Source organism: Danio rerio, chromosome 17, assembly GCF_049306965.1.
Source record: "Danio rerio strain Tuebingen ecotype United States chromosome 17, GRCz12tu, whole genome shotgun sequence".
Classification (NCBI taxonomy): domain Eukaryota; kingdom Metazoa; phylum Chordata; class Actinopteri; order Cypriniformes; family Danionidae; genus Danio; species Danio rerio.
In genome coordinates, this window is record NC_133192.1 from 4984950 (window position 1) to 4999943 (window position 14994).

At 37.3% G+C, this 14994-nt stretch overlaps 1 protein-coding gene across 2 annotated transcripts in view; it reads right to left on the bottom strand.

Annotated features, from left to right (window-relative positions):
- The window catches only part of plcb1 (phospholipase C beta 1), a 174358-nt gene that overhangs the window by 65679 nt on the left and 93685 nt on the right, over positions 1-14994 (bottom strand). For both annotated transcript variants that reach the window (XR_012393186.1, XM_073928037.1), the window contains exon 10: positions 614-760. Coding sequence is in view for 1 of the 2 variants with exons in the window: in XM_073928037.1 (XP_073784138.1) it covers positions 614-760 (147 nt within the window). In the remaining variant the exon portion in view is untranslated. The remainder of the gene's footprint in view (positions 1-613; positions 761-14994) is intronic.

The window sequence follows — 14994 nt, forward strand, 5'->3', positions numbered from 1 at the left end:
TAATAAAGTGGCCGGTGAGTGTATTTTGTACAGTACAAAAGTCAAATAGATGTACATGTGTGTGTGTGTGTGTGCATGTGTGTGGGTGCATTTTTACTGTAACTGTGAGCTATGTGTGTGTTTGTGTACATGTTTTGGTGACATATCAGGACACAAATCAGTATAATGACATAGGTATGACACAGGGGATGTCCTCATTTTTCTTAAAGCTTATAAATCACAAAGAATGAGTTTTTTTTTTTAAGAACGTAAACCTGCACAGTTTCCTGTGAGGGTCTGGGTTTAGAGGTAGGGTGGGATTAGGGCAGGGGTGGGCAGTCCTGGAAGGCTAGTGTCCTGCACAGTTTAGCTCCAACTCTACTCAAACACACCTGCTTATAGATTTCTACACATCATGAAGATACTAATTAGATTGTGTGTTTTAGACTGTGTGTATAGATGTGTTTGATTAGTGTTGGAGCTAAACTATGCAGGATATCGGCCCTCCAGGATCAAGTTTGCCCACCCCTGGGTTAGGGCAATGCAAAATACAGTTTGTATTGTAAAAACAGTGGAAACTTCTGTAATGTCCCCACAATTCACAAAAACAAGCATGCGTGTGTGTTTGCTGTACCTGTGAGGTATGTGTTGTGGGATGAGTTGATGAAGTACTGAGACAGAGGGTATGTCATGTCTTCACTCTGGTCCAGTTTTTCTGGAGGGATGACGCTGTTGTCTTCGCTGATCAGGTATCTGGAGAAGCCCTCCACTGAGATCTGCCCTGTGACACAAACCACACACATACAAACAGGAAAAACACCTTCGGTCACCACACTTTCAGACTTTTCAGAACTAATTTTGCTCACATAATGTGTTCAAGTCAGTTTGATTTTTGTGAATATATGATTTTGGAAGATGTGTGTTTGTATTGTTTATGTGGATGTGCGCTGTGTTTGGAAAGACGCTCTATAAATACAAATACTTCTTTATTTTTCATCTTCTTTTTTTATTTATTTTTTAATTTTATTTATTTTATTTATTCTTGGCGAGGCAGTGGCGCAGTGGGTAGCACGTTCGCCTCACAGCAAGAAGGTTGCTGGGTCGCTGGTTCTAACCTCGGCTCAGTTGGTGTTTCTGTGTGGAGTTTGCATGTTCTCCCTGCGTTCACGTGAGTTTCCTCCGGGTGCTCCGGTTTCCCCCACAGTCCAAAGACATGTGGTACAGGTGAATTGGGTAGGCTAAATTGTCTGTGGTGTATGAGTGTGTATGTGTGGATGTTTCCCAGAGATGGGTTGTGGCTGGAAGGGCATCCGCAGCGTAAAAACTTTCTGGATAAGTTGGCGGTTCATTTCGCTGTGGCCACCCCGGATTAATAAAGTCACTAAGCCGACAAGAAAATAAATGAATGAATGAATGTATATGCTTTCCTATAGATCTCCATCAGTACTCAGCGGTGTATATCTGCCCTCAGAACATTAGCACTTCTCTTTCTCTCTTTTGCACCCAAAGTAACAACTTGTCTGATGGAGTAAATTAGCGGTGAGGCTGCAAACAGACTTCAAATTAAAGCTGAAGATCAGTGTTACCTAAACAGCAGAGAAGCTGGATGGGAAGACACTCGGGATTCGCGTCCCCTGCCACTAATTCTCACCAGCAGTTTACATTAATTAAACTCCTTCTCCGCAGAGCTCTAGAGGTAATTAACCGTGGCCCTTTTTATGGTAGGAAAGGCTCCGCTGAAATGTTTCCAGTCATGCTTTCTGTCACTCTTTACGGCAAACAGCCTTTGATTTGCGCACCGAAATAAACACCAGCCACCTTGCTGTCGCGAAAAGGGGAGTCAAATGGCTTTTAAAGACTACAATTACCGCTTGCACTGCTGAAATTCACCAATTTTCCTGTCGAGTTAAATGGAGAATGAAAAAACGGGAATCAGATAAGATGGGGATTGTATCTGATTCCACAGTCCTGCTTTTTAAAGATTTAAAATAAACTTTTCTTGTCTCTAGAGCAGGGGTGAGCAAACTTATTGAATGGAGGGCCAAGAACCAAATATGATTGAGAGCTGTGGGCTGAAGATACAGTGGGGGGAAAAAGTATTGAACACACTGTAATGTTTTTTTCCTGGAAATAATATTTCTAAAGAACCAGGGGGGACCAAGTCAGAGCACTTACTCTGCGCTGGTTGGAAAAATTCCACAATGAACTAAAACAATCCATTACAATTGGCTAAAGATTGGCAATCAAAATTCGGGACATTGCAACCTGCAAAACCTGGGATGTTTAATAATGATAATAATAATAATAATAACAATAATAATAATAATAATAATAATAATAACAACAACAACAACAACAACAACAATAATAATAATAATAATTACAACAATAATAATAACAACAACAACAACAACAACAACAACAATAATAATAATAATAATTACAATAATAATAACAACAACAACAATAATAATAATAGTAATAATAATAATTACAATAATAATAACAACAACAACAACAATAATAATAATAATAATAATAACAACAACAACAACAACAATAATAATAATAACAATATTAATAACAATAATAATAACAGCAACAATTACAATAACAACAACAATAATAATAATAATAATAATAATAATAATAACAATAAAAATAACAACAACAACAATAATAATAATAATAATAATAATAATAATAATAATAATAATAATAATAATAATAATAATAACAATAATAATACTAATAATAATAATATAACAATAACAATAATAACAATGATAATAATAATAATAATAATAATAATAACAATAACAATAACAATAATAACAATAACAATAATAATAATAATAATAATAATAATAATATTTCTAAAGAAGCTGTTGACATGGAATTGAACCAGATTTAGGTAAAAACCATAAACAATACAAACAGAACTAAAACAACAACAACAAAACATCTGAAAAGTGTGTAATAACAGCGGAACAACACAATGAGAAAATGCTGAACTACTGAAATGTATTTAATACTTTCTATAAAAGACTTTTATTGTGATTGCAGCTTAAAAACACGTCTCATTTGGAGAATGAAGACATGAGCATTGCTCAGTTGTGAGTTTCTCAAAGAATTCAACAGTGTCAAAATCTTGATGGTTCTGTGGGTCTCGTCTATCAAATCTGAGCTTTATTTTGTATTTTCTATATTGGATTCAGGTCAGGTGACTGGCTGGGCCATTCTACAGCTTGGTTTTCCTTCTCTGAAAGCATCTGAGAGTTTGCTTGGCTGTGTTTTGTAAGAATTTGTAGATATTTTGACTACGTGTGCAGAGTCACACTGAGGAAGGCTTTGTGCCGAAACGTCTGTTTGTCTGTTATCACCCGTAAAATGTAAGAAAATGTAAAAGTAAAAACAGTATGAAGCAATTGAGTGCGAATCATTACCTTCTTTTGAATATTAGATATTTTGACTAGAAATGAGACAAAAACTTTAAGTAAGAAAAGCATTTTTGTACTGTAAATAAACTTTGACTGCAAGCATATATTATTAAAGATGATTACCATGAAAATATTTATCAACTTACTTTATTTATATATATAAACACACACACACACACACACACACACACACGTGCGCGCGCGCGCACACACACACACACTATAATGCTTATTCCAAAATATTTCACTTTACTATAAATGACTATAGTATTTAAAATGTGTAACACCTGGTTTTATTGGATTTTTTGTTTTAGCTGTTATTTACTATAATGCATGGGTGGGCAAACTCGGCCCTGGAGGGCCGGTGTCCTGCACAGTTTACGTCCAACTCTAATCAAACACACCTGCTTATATATTTCTAGTGATCTTGAAGACACTAATTGACATGTTCAGGTGTTTTTACTATGCAGGACACCAGCCCTCCAGGACCGAGTTTGCCCACCCCTGCTATAATGTGTTTCTGTTTAGTACAGGATATTATTTACAGTAAATAACTGAACTGAACTATTATGCCTCACGTTTCGTTGACAGTTTTATTGATCACTAAGATATGATTGACTTGGATTTAAGTTATAATAGATTAGATGTCGCTAAGCTACTTTGGCCATGTGGCTTTTAGCTTAGCTTGCTACATTATCCAGGGGGTAGCTTTTAATGTAGTTAAGCTACATTTTAAGTAGAGTAGGTAATAGCTTAGCTCACTACATTTTTCAAGTAGCTTGCCCAACACTGCCGGTGCTATAAAATCAAGCTGCTGCAGCTGACGCTATTGCTGTGTTGTTAATCTAATGTAAACCCACCAATCAAAAAATATAAGGCTGATGGCTTTTTATGTGCACGCTGTTGCTTTTTATCTAAATGTTAACTACTATTTTTATGTCATGGATATACTATGGTAACTCTGATAGTTCAATAACATCTATTTGACTTTTGGAAATCACCAAGCGACCCCCTGTCCCAACCCCCACTTTGGGAACTACTGCATTAACTAATGCTAACAAGCACAACTTTGGATTTTATTAATGCATTAGTACATGTTAACCAGTTAAACTCTGCTGTTGTTTTGGGATTTTTGCCTGGATTTTGCCTACCCAAATTTAAAAGCTTCCCAAATCCACATGCAGAGGTGAAAACCCTTTGAATTTTCATAAAACACAATTGAAAGTGTTTAAAATATCTGTATATGTTGTCTGTGTTTTAATAAACACCTAAAATAGAGGCGCTTTTTATATATATATTTTTTTATAAACTCAAATTTAAAAGTGTACCTTTTAGGTTCTGTGTGGTCTATTGTGCTGTAATTAATGTTGGTGGTTCCTGCACATGTCTGTAATCATTGGAAATAATAAAAATGTCTCCACCATAATCTATGCAAAAGTTATTCCAACTGATGAGAGGTGCTGTACAAGCCACAGGGAGCGATCATTGTTTTCATATTTCACTATTCTTTTGTTTGATCAAACATAATTCACTGTGTTTGGACCACGTCAGACATATAAAAGGATTACTTATGCACATCAGCTCAAAAACAGAGGAGAAAGGGCCCTGAAGCGCACAGCATAAGGTAAGAGATGACAACTGTCTGTGCTATCTGGGGCTGCTTATTGATCATAAATGTATTGTTTTCACTTCTGCGTCATGGAAACACAGCGACTGTTTGATATGTGAATATAATTCAGTAAAAAGAATGCTAGAACCGTATGAGCACCGGCAAGAGCTTTCATTTGAGTAATAACTTGTACATGTGTCATATAAGAACCATATGAGAATGAACCAATGTAAAATACCCAGCTCGAGCATTCAAAATACTGTGTATTTAAGTGTAAATAACTTTTGTACAGTAGGATAAAAAACAAAGTGATGCATATGTGCATAAAATATAGATTCTACACTTTTAAACGAAACCACTTAAGGGGGTCTGGTGCAATGCTAGCCCTTTAAATCTTAAAGCGAAAGTCGGTACCGTGTCCGCGGAGTTGAACTGGTTAAACTCTGATAATTAAATACTTTACAAGATTATTGATACTTAGTTAATGTTAGTAAATACATTAACTAATAAACCAATAAAGTGTTACCATTTAAAATATTTGAATACTCCCAGCTAAAACCAGTGAACCATCCTTAAGCTGTGTGTTTTATTTCGTTTCAATGTTTTCAATCTCCTGCATGTACTGACAATCACACACTGAATTACACTCAGCGTCCACAGTATCCATTTACCAACCAATTGTTCCTCCAAATCTCCAATCAATCCTATGCAAATACACGTGAGTGGTGTGTGTGTCTAGTGTGGGCGTTCGACTGTCTCCAGCCTGTCTTGAAGATTGCGCTGAGAAAATAGAGTCGCTAATCTGTGTGACAGCAAGGTGTCACGCTAGCACCGCACGAGAAGCCAATAATCGGCCTCATCTATCGCCATCGGGACTCGATGTGCCTGATAATCAATCAGCTGTCAGCGGCTAACGGCCTCCCGCGCATTATCATCACTGACCTGATCTCCAGTTTGCCCGTGGAGCCTTGTGCTTTGAGAGATATAAATAAACCGGCTCGACTGCAGCAGCAGCAGCCCGCCAGTTATTGTTGCTATGGTAATGAAACTAAGAGGAATCTGGAGAATCGTATGGAGGTTTTGTTTCCTTCCCAGAAGGAATAAGCATTAGAACGCTTAAAGGTTTGGCTCTAAATGCTAGTGCACTATATTTGAGTCCTATATAGGCAGCTGACTTCCGAGGTAACTTTTAAAAGCACTTATAAAAGCTTTTAAAAGAAGTATAATAAGCATGTTAAAGTGAATTAAACTGGTGGCACGGTTGGGCTAGTTGTGATTTCTGTGTGGAGTTTGCATGTTCTCCCAGTTGGAATCAATTGGCTGTAGTGTATGAGTGTGCATGAATGTCACAGTGATTGGGTGTTTCCCAGTACTGGGTTGCGGCTGAAAGGGCATTCGCTGTGTAAAACACATACTAGAATAATAGGCAGTTCATTCCGCTGTGGAGACCTCTTAAATAGAGTCCTATATAGGCAGCTGACTTCCGAGGTAACTTTTAAAAACACTTATAAAAGCTTTTAAAAGAAGTATAATAAGCATGTTAAAGTGAATTAAACTGGTGGCACGGTTGGGCTAGTTGTGATTTCTGTGTGGAGTTTGCATGTTCTCCCAGTTGGAATCAATTGGCTGTAGTGTATGAGTGTGCATGAATGTCACAGTGATTGGGTGTTTCCCAGTACTGGGTTGCGGCTGAAAGGGCATTCGCTGTGTAAAACACATACTAGAATAATAGGCAGTTCATTCCGCTGTGGAGACCTCTTAAATAGAGTCCTATATAGGCAGCTGACTTCCGAGGTAACTTTTAAAAACACTTATAAAAGCTTTTAAAAGAAGTATAATAAGCATGTTAATGTGAATTAAACTGGTGGCACGGTTGCAACCCGGGCTCATTGTGGAAACGTAGCCCCGCGGACGTTTCTGCGGACCGCAATTTACGTCCCGGGAGGTACGTATTCGAGCGTTTTTTTGTTTTCGCGGATCCGCGAGAGGCCGCTGTGCATGCTTTTTCGCGTCTCGGGCGGGCGCCTCTCGGGAGCGCTCGGCGTTCGCACCCGCGCCGTTCTCGCGCGAATAGCCGCCAGATCGAGAAAAAAAAAAAAAAAAGCAAAAGCCCTCGTCTTCGATTTCGACCGGGTTTTCAGATCCCGCCGCGTTCTCGCCCTTATTTTCCGGATTCCGTTTTTCGTCTTACCTGATTTCCGGAACCCGCCATTTCCCGGACTCGATCCCGGTCGTCGTCCACCGCGGCCGGCTCCGGCTCGTCCTCCTCCTCCGGGGCCTCCGCTCCGCCGACGCAACGCTGTGAGCTAGGCGGACAAACTGATTGCGTCGGGAAAGCCCTCCACTTGGAGGTGAGCCGTCGGCCGGCGATCGCGAAAAGGAGGGGCGGAGCGGCGCCACACCGCCCCGCAGCGTTCGCTCGAAAAAAACCAAACGCGCCCTTTACGTACCTCCGGCCACGTAAATCGCGGTCTCCAGAAACGTCCGCGGGGCTACGTTTCCAGAATGAGCTCGGGTTGCACGGTTGTTAGCACTGTCGACTCACAGCAAGAAGGTTTCTGGTTTGAGCCCTGGTTGGGCTAGTTGGGATTTCTGTGTGGAGTTTGCATGTTCTCCCTGTGTTGACGTAGGTTGAAAACAATTGGCTGTAGTGTATGTGTGTGTATGAATGTCATTGTGTATGGGTGTTTCCCAGTAGTGGGTTGCGGCTGAAAGGGCATCAGCTGTGTAAAACATATGCTAGAATAATAGGCAGTTCATGCCGCTGTGGAGACTTCTAAAATAGAGTCCTATATAGGCAGCTGACTTCCGAGGTAACTTTTAAAAGCACTTATAAAAGATTTTAAAAGAAGTCTAATAATCATGATAAAGTGAATTTAACTGGTGGCACGGTTGTGAGCACTGTCGACTCATAGCAAGAAGGTTGCTGGTTTGAGCCCCGGTTGGGCTAGTTGGGATTTCTGTGTGGAGTTTGCATGTTCTCCCTGTGTTGACGTGGGTTGGAAACAATTGGCTGTAGTGTATGTGTGTGTATGAATGTCATTGTGTATGAGTGTTTACCAGTAATGGGTTGCGGCTGAAAGGGCATCAGCTGTGTAAAACATATGCTAGAATAATAGGCAGTTCATGCCAGTGTGGAGACTTCTAAAATAGAGTCCTATATAGGCAGCTGACTTCCGAGGTAACTTTTAAAAGCACTTGTAAAAGATTTTAAAAGAAGTATAATAAGCATGTTAAAGTAAATTAAACTGGTGGTACGGTGGCTCAGTAGTTAGCACTTTCGCCTCACAGCAAGAAGGTTGCTGGTTTGAGTCCCAGTTGGGGCTAGTTGTGATTTCTGTGTGGAGTTTGCATGTTCTCCCTGTGTTGGTGTGGGTTGGATTAAATTGGCTGTAGTGTATGTGTGTGTATGAATGTCACAGTGTATGGGTGTTTCCCAGTAGCGGGTTGTGGCTGAAAGGGCATTCGCTGTGTAAAACACATGCTAGAATAATTGGCAGTTCATTCCGCTGTCGAGATCTCTAAAATAGAGACTAAGCCAAAGGAAAATGAATGAAAAAAGAGAATGAAACTATTTTTATCCATGTTTTTCAAACAAACTGAACTAATTATAGGTAAATTCAAAGATGCATTTAGTTTTTTATGAATCATTAGTATATTAATAGCATATTAATACATTAAATATTAGTATATTAATAAGTATGTTCATATTAGAACACTAATTTTCAAATTATGTTCCACGATTGGCCAGCCCAGTCACCAGACATAAACATTATTGAGCATGTCTGGGGTAAAATGAAGGAGGAGGCCTTGAAGATCAATCTAAAGATGAACTCTGTGAGTCCTGCAAGAACGCTTTCTTTGCCATTCCAGATGTATTTATTAATCAGTGATTTGAGTCATTGCAGAGATGTATGGATGCAGTCCCCCAAGCTCATCAATATTTATTCTGTTTCCACTGCAGCATGACTTTATATTCTATACTGGACAGACCTTACTGTCCTAATTAAATAATTTAAAATCAAGACATGATCATATTTTATTTAGGTAAAATAGGCATAATCTAGAGGCCTTTGCCTTTCATATAAGCCACTTCTGATACCAAATGATCAACTAGAAGTCAACCTATTATTTGTTGTTCCTAAAACTTGGATAGGCGACAAGAGTTTTGTCAGTTAGTGTATATCAACAAGGTAATTATAGTTAAGTGAACACAAAAATTGTATTAATGTTTATATATATAAACATATATATATATATATATATATATATATATATATATATATATATATATATATATATATATATATATATATACACTTCCCTGCCTTTCTGCCTCCTTTATAAGTAACTTTTTGCATATTTTGAGATATTTCAAAAGTATAACAAGCATGTTTCATTCAATTAAACAACTTTAATCTACATTATCATAAAAATCCTATTAAAAATAAATGTAAAATCAAACTATTTTTGTCAATCCCTTACCGTTTTGAATAAATTATATTAGTATATGTACATATTATTAATATATACACATATAAGTATGTACATATTAGTACAATGATATACAAACTATGCACAAATAACTAACAATAAAATCATTTTAAAATATTGCACAAATTATAATTCATTTATTTTTATTTGGCTTAGTCCCTTTATTCATCATAGGTCATCACAGCGGAATGAACCGCCAACTATTGCACCATACGTTTTACGCAACAGATGATTTTCCAGCTGCAAGCCAGAACTGGGAAACACCCGTACACTCTCATTCACACACATACATGTACACTGTGGTCAATTTCGTTAATCAATTGCCCTATAGTGCATGTGTTTGGACTGTGGCCCAGTGGACTGCGCCAACACAGGGAAAACATGCAAACTCCACATAGAAATGTCAACTGACTCAGCCGGGACTCGAACCAGTGACCTTCCTGCTTTGAGGCAGCAGTACTAATCACTGAGCCACCGCGTTGCCCAAATTATAATGTGCTATTTTAGCCGTGTGATTCTATATTTTAACAAATTATTTGAATCAGTTTGTTATTTAATTGTCGCTGGTGGCTCACAGCAAGAAGGTTTGCATGTTCTCCCTGCATTTCTAGTGGGTTTTCATCCGGGTGCTCCGGTTCCCCGGATTAATAAAGGGACTAAGCCAAAAAGAATGAATGAATATTAGGATGCATTTTACACAAATATTTCTATTTTAGTGTATATCTTGTCATTTTTTATGAATTATTTTAGACATATTTTTATATATTTCTTTATTTTTAGAAATTTTATAAATGTTTTTATTTTACTGTATGCAAAATGTATAGATTTATTTATTTTTCATGTAATTTTAATTTAGCTTTTTAATACAGCTTCACCATATCCATCATTATGCTCCAGCTGCTCAGAACCATTGATTGTCTTAAATGCCCAGTTGCTATGGAAATGCTCATATCAGATCAACTTTACAGAAACATTAGGCACATCTGAGAATTATGCTCATGAATGTTTAATAATTAGGCCTGGAAACATTGTTACAGCGGCTAAATATAAAAGTGTGTATTTATATCCTGTCGTTTCATCATTTGTTTATGACCGTTTCCTCCTCCGGGCAGGTTTTTAGTGTGTGTTTAGTTTCTGTCAGCCAATCAGCACACGGCATCATGAATATTAATTAGATGTGATATTCTGTAACTGATTTGCTAAAGCAGGTGTGAAGTGAAAAAATGATATATATTTTACCCAACATTTTAGATTAGTGTGTGTTTTCATGCTTTAAAATCTTCATTTCTCAGATTTATCAGCTGCCTGGTCATTTCACGAAACTAATATGTTAATAAAAAGTATTTTATTTTTAGTTAATTTAAGTACATTATTTATATGAATATATTTATATAGCATATAGTTAATATAAAAAAAAACTTGTTGATTTAGCATTGAGATACTACATTTTAACAGATAATTAGAAAATGTTCTGGTTTAATTTTAACCAATCAAATTTTTATATTATTGATTTAATTTTATTAGTTATTTATAAGTTAGTTTAGTATTGAGATTTATTTGACAACAATACTTAAAATCAGATTATATTTAATATTTTTATTGACTTTTTTATTTGGTATATATATATATATATATATATATATATATATATATATATATATATATATATATATATATATATATATATATATATATATATTAGGGGTGTGAATCTACACTGGTCTCAGTTCGGTTACGAATATCATGCCATCGATTCGGTTCAATTCGATATCTCGGTGCATCACGGTGCATTGACGATGCTTTCCTTTCCATACATATTTAAAATATATATATATATATATATATATATATATATATATATATATTAGGGATGTAACGGTATCAGAATTTCACGGTACGGTAATACCTCGGTATCAATGCCACGGTACGGTATTTATTGAATCATTTACAGGAAAAAACAAAACTTATGAAAATACTCCAAAAAAGTGCCAAAAGTGTCAATGACATACAAATTAGCCATCTATCTGTAAGCTTTGAAACAGGAACTTCAATTTTAATAACAAAAAAAATATTAAACCATATAAAAAAAAATTTAAGTTTTTAATTTAGTATTGTTGAAAACTCATCACATTCAACATTTAATCACTCACTCACTTAGATAGAGATGGGTTTAAAGGAAAATTATCATATAAATATAATCTGGTAAAAGCTGGTATCTCTGGGCATTTACAATGTCCCCTGCAACAGAAAAAAAAAAACCTCTCATTTGGTACTGAGGTTTCTGGGACAAGAGAGATATGACTTATATGACTTATTTCTTGAGCGCCGAAAACGGAGCGTTTCGAAAACGCTGGAGAGGCCGTTGATTGTGTTGGAAACGCTGCTGCTCCGTCTCAGTGTGGATGGGGAAAGACGGAGACATCTGAAAACGGAGGCAGGGCTGCAAACGTTCGCCTATCTGATTGGGGCTTTTCCTCAATATTAAGTAGCCTAACACACAGTTCAGTCTCGCATCCTCTTCTTGTAAGTTAAGACTTCCCAAGTTTGATCAAGGCTGCAGTCTCCCCCTTCTCAGTTTGATATGGAAAACATACCGAGGACACGCGTAAATCTTCAAAGGGAACAGTGTACTTTATAACTTCATTCACATCACCTTGGCTACGTTGTTTCACTTTCTCAACAATAAAATGTAAACATGATTTAAGGAACTGCCTATTTTCTTTTTAATATTAGCAACTTAACAGACAGCAGAAATGTTGAGGCGTCGTGCTGCATATATGAGCGTCATCTTCACTGTGTGCATATTTATAACAAAACGGAGCCGATAACAACTGCCTCCTTTCAATTTCAGTGAAAATACGAAACGCAGCCTCTCTTTTGCTGAATATCAGTTTTAATAATCGACAATTATAAAAGTATAACATACAATAAGTTTATACATTGTAGGAAATAAAGGCAAGCGATCAGTCAATGTACCTGGATTAATCATTAACTTATCTTTGCGCTTAACCAAAACATGTTACCCGTGAACAAGTAACTTAATAGATTCCAATGACCAAAGTCAGGGAATTGGCCTATGTCGTTAGATAAAGACAACAACATGAATGAAATATCACGTTTAGCAAATATAGTGAGATTAGATCCAGCGGGAGATGCGTGATGAGCAGTCCGACAAGCAGAGCTCTCATCTCATGCTGGAGCGCTTGCCCGAGAGTGTCTGTGGTCACGTGATGTGCGTTTTCAGCGTTTTGGTGTGGACGGAGAGCTGTTCAGAAACGCTGGGTAAAACGCGAGTGTGGACGCGGATCGTTTTCATTCTACAACGCCGTTTTAAAACTAAAACGCACTCTTGTAAAAGGGGCCTTAGAGTTTTACAGCTCTTTTTGATCCCCGCTTCTTGCAGCACACTCCATTTCCGCATTACTGGATCTGTAGCGACAACAGACCGCAAGGGATGATGGGGATTGTAGTTTTCGCTACCTCCCGTTCGCTTCATTCGCCTGAGCAAATTTTCTCAGAAGACCTATAGTTTTACCGAGTCATGCGACTTCGGTAATATCGAAAAAAATTAATATTGCGGTATGACGGTATTTACAATACCGTTACATCCCTAATATATATATATATATATATATATATATATATATATATATATATATATATATATATATATATATGTGTGTGTGTGTGTGTGTGTGTGTATATATAAATATATACATGTATACACACACACACACACACACACATATATATATATATACATACAGTTCAAGTCAGAATTATTAGCCCCTTTTCCAGTTTTTTTTGCTCTTTTAAATATTTCCCAAATATAGAGCAAGGAAGTTTTTACAGTATGTCTCATGATATATTTTTTTTTCATCTGGAGAAAGTCTTATTTTGTTTTATTTCGGATAGTATAAAAGCAGTTTTAAATGGTTTAAAAACCATTTTAAGGTCAAAATTATTAGCCCCTTTAAGCTATATTTGTTTTTAATAGTCTACAGAACAAACCATCGTTATACAACAATTTGTCTAATTACCCTAACCTGCCTAGTTAACCCAATTAACCTAGTTAAGCCTTTAAATGTCACTTTAAGCTGTATAGAAGTGTCTTGAAAAATATCTAGTCAAATATTATTTACTGTCATCATGGCAAAGATTAAGTAAATCAGTGACTAGAAATGAGATATTAAAACTATTATGAGCAGAAATGTGTTTAGAATTACTTTATAAGGTACACCTGTCCAACTGCTCGTAAACGCAAATTTCTAATCAGCCAATCACATGCATTTAGGCATGTAGACATGGTCAAGACGATCTGCTGCAGTTCAAAGTGAGCATCAGAATGGGGAAGAAAGGGGACTTTGAAAGTGGCATGGTTGTTGGTGTCAGACGGGCTGGTCTGAGTATTTTCACAAACTGCTAATCTACTGGGATTTTCACGCACAACCATCTCTAGGGTTTACAGAGAATGGTCAGAAAAAGAGAAAATATCCAGTGAGCGGCAGTTCTGTGGACGCAAATGCCTTGTTGATGCCAGAGGGCAATAGTAACTCAAATAAGCACTCGTTACAACCGAGATCTGCAGAAGAGCATCTCTGAACACGTCCAACCTTGAGGCAGATGGGCTACAGCAGCAGAAGACCACACCGAGTGCCACTCCTGTCAGCTAAGAACAGGAAACTGAGGCTACAATTCACACAGGCTCACCAAAACTGGACAATAGAAGATTGGAGAAACGTCGCCTGCTCTGATGAGTCTCTATTCCTGCTGCCACATTCAGATGGTCGGGTTAGAGTTTAAAATAGAAACATGAGAGCATGAATCCATTCTGCCTTGTATCAACAGTTCAGGCTGGTGGTGGTGGTGTAATGGTGTGAGGGATATTTTCTTGGCACACTTTGAGCCCATTAGTACTAATTGAGCTTTGTGTCAACGCCACAGCCTACCTGAGTATTGTTGCTGATCATGTCCATCCCTTTATGACCACAGTGTACTCCTCTTCTGATGGCTACTTCCAGCAGGATAACGCACCATGTCATAAAGCGTGACTCATCTCAGACTGGTTTCTTGAACATGACAATGAGTTCACTGTACTCAAATGGCCTCCACAGTCACCAGTTCTCAATCCAATAGAGCACCTTTGGGATGTGGTGGAACGGGAGATTGTTTTTTTCTTAAGGAGAGGAGCTAATCGATATGACCAAACAAAACATTTCACAGCTCTTCACAGCCCCATTAATACTGACGAGATTTGTTTAGGAGTGTGTTTTCAGTGTGTGATGTGTCTGTCAATCATCAGGTCTGCTGTAGAATATAATGAGGGATTAGATGTGATATTATTACACTGACAGAAACAGATTAAACCACTCTGACAATCTGCACTCAGATAAATGCAGCTCCTCACAGGACCTTAATGAAACCACCAACACCATCATCATCATCAAGGATAAGCTATTACACAGAGCTGTC